Genomic DNA, 6,458 nt, shown 5'->3' with positions numbered 1-6,458 from the left:
AAGTCCCCGAAGTCCCCAAGTAAGAGGAGCTTCTTGGTTGGGGAGTTCAAATCATGAAGTCATCAAGCATAAGTAACATCCGAGAGGCGCACGACCCCTACAAGTCCCCGAGCTCCGCAAGCAAGAAGGGACTCGCTATCCTGCATCACAAAAGACCAAAAAAATCGTATATGTAGTTACATCGGAGGTGCACAACCATAGACTCGTGGAGCCCGGAGGCTAGACCACATGTAAGAAAATGTGAACAAGTGTAGTGCTCGGAGGCTAGACCACATGTAAGAAGCATTGTGAACCGAGAGCGCAACTAAAACATGTTGGATAAGTGTAGCGAGTTAGGTGTTCGAGCAAGTTAGGTGTAGGCGCTGTATGAGCGTGCGGGGCGTAGCCCAAGCGAGTCGCGGCCATGCTTTGATACCTAAGCGAGTCATAACCGTTTCGCAAGCATTTATCCGAGCATGTTTAATTGAGCTATAAGTGTCACAAGGTTCTAGATGAATGTCACATGAAAGTGAAATTGAAGCATGTATGTGTGTAGCATGAACTTGTAGGAAAGCTGCTAATAACATGTTGTAGGCATGCTTAAGTGTCATAGAGATGTATAGTCATGTATAGCTCAAATGGCAAGGGCGTAAGAGATAAGAAAATGCGACTTATCTGGCGGATGCGGTGTTTTCAAGCATGCAGCAACTCGTAATGGAGGTGGAATGATTGAAGAAAAGAGCTCAAGGTTCGGTGCTGACCAAAGTCAACAGTCAGCGTTGACCAAAGTCAACAGGAAGCGTTGACCAGGTCAACGCCAACCATATATTCAGAACGAGCTAGCGGAGGATTGTAGCGAGCTAGCGGAGAGGCCAAGCGGAGTTGCCTTTGCTCGGCGGAGTCTTGGTGGGCGGAGGTTTGCCGCTGGTGCTCAAGAGTGGCGAAGTCGGGCGGAACGGATCCGCTGGCCATGGCTGCTGGCATAGCGAAGGTGAAGCGCAGCGGGGGAATCTTGTCCAGTGGGCGGTGGTGTGCCGCCGGTGATTTCCAGCGGGGGATGAAGTCCGGCGGCAAACCTTCAGGGTTTCCGCCGCTGGGCATAGCTAGCGGTGGTGTTCCGCTTATGAAGATTGGTGGAGGTGGAGCTGCAGGCTCAAGGTTCGGCGGCGCTGCTGGATGTAGAAGGGCGAAGGTGATGCTACCATGACCGGAGTCGCCGCGGAGCGTCGCCGGACTTGAGGTGATGCCAGCGGAGGTAGCGCAGGTGGGAGGAACGTCGAGGTGGGCGGAACCCGGAGCTCAGCGGGTATTCGCAGCAGGCCTGAGTGCAGCGGGGAATGGGCTCTGTCGCTGACGGAGTGCGGCGGAACTCGGAGCTGGCGAAGGATCCGATCTCGGCGGAGGATCCGAGCTCGGCGGAGCCTGGAGCTGGCGGAGGATCCGATCTTGGCGGAGGATCCGAGCTCGGCGGAGCCTGGAGCTGGCGGAGGTGGTTTGGTCAGGAAGTAGCTGCCAGGGAGAAGGGCCGCTGAAGAAGTGTGGCGGTGGAGCCTTGCCGGCGGTGAATTGGGCGGAAGAAGCCATGTCCGGCGGTGATATGCAGATATGCAGAGCTGCAGAGGGAGACTAGCAGGGGTAAGCTAGCGGAGCTGCAGGGGCTGGGTGCGTGACTGGCGGAGCGGAGGATGCAGCGAAGAAGGAGAGCTGGCGGAGCAATTGTCTGGCGGGAAATTTAAGAACTGGATGGGTGCCCAGAGAAGCTTTCTGGGTGTCCAGAGCAAATTTTGCCGCCACCCCTTTTTTTTTTTTTTTTTTTTTGAGTCCAGCGTTGACTTTTCCTACGGGCGTTGACCAACCCCGCCGGGCGTTGACCAAGCCCGATTTGATGTTGAACGAGCGTTGATCGGCCAAAGCTCGTGGTAGGTGACGAAGCCTTTGTGTGCCGGCTTCCCACAGACGGCGCCAAATGTTAACGTTAGTATCCGTGGGGACTCTAGTTAACTATAAGTAAGAGAGATAGAGAGAGAGAGAGAGAGTTGACACGAGATGTATAGTGGTTCACCTCCGCATGAGCGGGAGACTACGTCCACTTGAATGTTGTACTAATGTGTCGAGCCTTGCGGCCCAACGAGATTACAAAAGATGTAATGGGGATGGTTGTGGTTGGAATGAATGGTGTTTAAGTGGGAGGAGAGTTCCTTTTATAAGTCAAGGAAGCCATCTCCTTTACATTGTTTTCGATGTGGGACAAGTAACAACTATTCTAGTGTAGAAACTATTCTAGTGTGGAAATGCCTAGTTTGTGGAGGCAACTTTGCAAGGGCGGGAAGGTGGCTTCCCGGTGGCGGATTTGCGATTTCCGGATACCGTAGCGTAGCTTGAACATAGGGCTACACGATGCATGTCTCGGTTGGGCCTTGCCATGTCTTGTGGATGTCCCAAAGAGGGTGTTAATTATGCTTGGTGAGATAGCAAATACTCCATATTGTTGGAGGTATGTACACCCAGTGAAGAGCATATGGATGCAGTGTATCGTATTTTGAGATACCTTAAGACGGCACCTGGAAGAAGTTTGTTGTTTGAAAAAAAGGGTGAGTTGGAAGTTATGGGGTACATGGATGCAGACTGGGCTGGTGATAAAACAGATAGACGGTCCACATCTGGGTATTTTACGTTTGTTGGAGGAAACCTGGTGACTTGGCACAGCAAGAAACAGAAGGTTGTTGCTAGGTTAAGTGCTGAAGCTGAGTTTCAAGGTATGGCACAAGGAGTGTGTGAGATGTTGTGGATTCGTAATGTGTTGAAAGATTTGGGTTTTAAACTCAAGAAATCTATGGACTTACATTGTGATAGCACATCTGCTATTGAAATTGCTCGCAATCCTGTTCAGCATGACCGAACTAAGCATGTGGAAGTAGATCGACATTTCATTAAGGAAAATCTGGACAGAAAAATTATTCGTTTTCCTTTTGTGTATACAGAAGATCAATTAGCAGATGTTCTTACGAAAGGAGTGTCAAGGAAAGTGTTTGACAACTAGATTGACAAGTTGAGCATGATTGACATCTATGCACCAACTTGAGGGGGAATGTAGAATATTCTGTAAATATTTACTTTGCTTGTACGTATAGATTACGTCTCTATGTATAATTGTAGGAGATCGTTTCCTATTAGGATTACTCTTGTATCACTTTATAAACCCTATTCTTTGGAGGTAAATATTATTGAAGCATTCCAAACACATTGAATTCTTATTTTCTACTAATTGGGGTTGTTCATATGAATGAGAGTAGCAAATTCGGAAGGTGGAGACTCTTCTTCTTTCTTTCTTCGGTTGCAGTTTAGGTAAAGCTTCAGTCTTGGCTTCTTTTTCATCTAATTACAATCGCAAATGAACTCAATTTGATTCACCTGCACCTCCACTCCCAAAGTTAATTCTTTCAATTTCTAATTTAGGGTTAGATTAATTTCAGATTTCAGGAACTAGAATCTGTCTGTTTGAACTGCAATGGCCAATGGGCACTGGAATTGAACTCTTTTGCTGACTTAAGCCTGATGTGGTTGTTTCTTTACTTTTCATTTTCCCTTTCTTCAGCTTTATTATATAATAATACAAACTATTAGAATTCACAAAATTACAGAAAATTTGCTGAATATTCTGCTAAATATGTTTAACTAATGTTCATAAAAATGGTGATTTGGTATCTAAGTTTTCTCTTATAATAAACAATAACCCATCAATACAGTTGCATGTTAAGACCAAGCCTTCTTCAGTTATTTGAGAATTATTTTCCATTCATATAAATTTGGCGAAACATCTATGTAACAGAGCACACACTCCGAAAACCAATCAAGGCCTTGAGGTTTCTCAAAACTAGGAAAAGTTTACTCTTGAAATAACACTTCTGAACAAAATTTCAAGACTAGCTGAAAAGTAGATGCTAAGCCCTTCCCGTTTGCTGAGTAGTTAGTCTCTACTCACCCCATGTTTTGGCTACTCTTGCTATCTTGGCAAAGAGATTTTTATTTAAGGAAAGGGAGGGAAACCAAAAAAGAACAAAGAAAAAAAAAGGCTCTACAGTCGTAGCTGACTTACTATTACCATCATAACTAGTTCCTGGTTCTTCTTGCCTGGAGCCCAAGAGGCGGGATGCTCTGTTCGTGCCTGAAGAAGTTATGAGGATCAACTTTGGTTTTAATCTTTATCAATCTGTAAAAGTTGCCCTTGAAATACCTGTTACCCCAAGCACTTGCTTCAGTGATGCTAGTGTTCTTTTTCTTGTTTATCCCCAAATCAAGATCCCTATAATTCACATATGCTTGCCTTGGAGACTTTGTGACATAAGGAGCCATGTAGTTGTAGAGCTTCCTAATCCAATTTATGTGCTTTGCCTCGTTTTCATTTGCAGCTTGCCATGTAGTCAGGTACTGAATTTTGAAGAGAACTTCTCTGTGTGGGAAGGGTAATGCTGACTCCGAAATTTTGCTCATCACTCCCCCATATGGGTTCCAAATAATCAGAGGAGCGGTTTCTTCCAACAACCTTTTCCATAGCCCCTCAAGCCCAGTTTCAGGAATCGGGTCTTTGACAAAGTCTGATTTGGCTTTGAAGTAGCTCTTGAATGTGGGTTTTCCTTGAAGCAAAACCTGGGGCGGAGTTCCAGTTGCGTAACCTGCTATGTACATCACAGACTTGAGCCAACTCGTTTGTGTACAATCTTTTCTTGTCAAATTCAGTTCGGGGAACCCTGTTTGCATAACATTGAGGAGCCTTTTAACACCTCCAAGGAATTGACCTTGGTAAAGAGTTGTGACAGTTCTCTTGCCACTTTTGCTGTCAGCTACTGTTGGTTGTATCATAACTCTAATGTTGAGATCTTTGTCGAGCTTAGTAGCAGCTACTTGTTGCCATCTATGGAGGAGCTTTGTGGCACCCTGTTCCAATGTCTTGGAAACTGTAAAAACCGTCACAGTTGATGGAACGGGAACCAACTTTATCTTCCACCACAGGATGATTCCAAAGCTTGCTCCTCCACCACCTCTGATTGCCCAAAACAGGTCTTCTCCCATGGTCTTTCGGTCAAGAATTCTGCCGTTGACATCAACTATTCGGGCATCCAGAACGTTATCAGCTGCAAGGCCATATTTCCTCATCATAGTACCATATGCACCTCCAGTTATATGGCCGCCCACCCCTAAACTTGTGCAAAGACCAGCTGGGAAGCCGTGGGTTCTGCTTTTCTCTGCAATTCTGTAGTAAACTTCACCAATAGTGGCTCCAGCTTGAATCCATGCACTATTGGCTTGGATATTAACATTAACTGATCGAAGCTTGGCAAGGTCTACAACAATGAAAGGTGTCTCAATTTGGGAAACATACGAGAGACCTTCATAATCATGCCCTCCACTTCGGACCCTGATATGTATTCCAAGCTGTTTTGAACAAATAACAGCATTTTGAACTTGGGAATCATCTGTTGGTGTGAAAATGAACTCTGGCTTTGGCTTTGAAGGGATCAAGCACCTGAGGTTTTGTGCAGTTGAATTTAGGACGGTAGTGAATGCAGAACTGTTTGGAGTGAAAAAGGTACTAGAGAATGGAATAGAAGCCTTAGAATGATATGAGAGGCATTGGATAAAACTGTTTTGTTTTGAAGATGGTGGTTTTGCTGATGAAGATGATAACAAAATAAGAAGAAACAGGGAAAAAACTGAAGAGTTTGAGAGCATCATGTTGCCTTGTTTAAGTCTCTTTGGGTGTTGTTGAGGAATCAGCTTAGTTTCTGTGTTTCTTTATAGAAGCATGAAGCTGTATTAGTGTCCTCTTGATGAGCTCATGCAAATGTCATGTGGTGTTGGGATCACATGGGGTAAATGGTCTCCATTTTAATGTGTTTTGTGGAATATTGACTTCAACCCTAAATCTTCTTTGTAGTCTTCCCTGCCGTCACTGAATCACTGATATAGTTCACTGCACCACCAGTAGGGCAAAGACCTGGTGGGAAACCTAGACCATATGGTGCAAAGATATGGCGAGGCTATTGATCTGTGGTTTTATTAAACCTGAGGTTTTGTAAAGAGGACTAAAGATAGATGAAATGAAGGGTTTCTGTACGGCAATGAATAAACATCTAGAAATGAAGAAGGTCAAATGCTGCAGAGGAAATCGAGAAGACAGAAAATATTTCGTAGGTTAGTCTCTTTTGCACTATCACTGCCTTTCTTTGTTGTAAGCTTATTGTCATCTTTCTTTTAACCAAAAATTTAAACTGGATGTATTGAAGCAATTGAAACTGAAAACTCCTATAACATCCTTATTATGATCTATGAACTGAGCATGAATTTTCTTTGATTGAAAATTTTAAATAAATGTGTAACTTTTCTTTTGACCTTTAGTATAAGTTAGTTACGATTCCATTAAGCAATAATTTCTTCACCGTGTAGACTAGGTCCAATAACTGATCATTTTCTTTTTAACT

The 6,458-nt window shown here is 44.4% G+C and overlaps 1 protein-coding gene across 1 annotated transcript; it reads right to left on the bottom strand.

The window, feature by feature from the left end:
* Positions 1-3,843: 3,843 nt before the first annotated feature.
* LOC133729089 (monolignol oxidoreductase AtBBE-like 13) lies at positions 3,844-5,900 on the bottom strand. The gene has a single exon (XM_062156556.1). It carries the CDS (start codon positions 5,710-5,712, stop codon positions 4,090-4,092), a length of 1,623 nt encoding a protein of 540 aa, XP_062012540.1. The 5' UTR covers positions 5,713-5,900; the 3' UTR covers positions 3,844-4,089.
* Positions 5,901-6,458: the final 558 nt, after the last annotated feature.

Source organism: Rosa rugosa, chromosome 2 (assembly GCF_958449725.1).
Source record: "Rosa rugosa chromosome 2, drRosRugo1.1, whole genome shotgun sequence".
NCBI classification, from domain to species: Eukaryota; Viridiplantae; Streptophyta; class Magnoliopsida; order Rosales; family Rosaceae; genus Rosa; species Rosa rugosa.
Note: the sequence above shows the minus strand (reverse complement) of the source record. Positions and strands in the feature narration are given on the sequence as shown.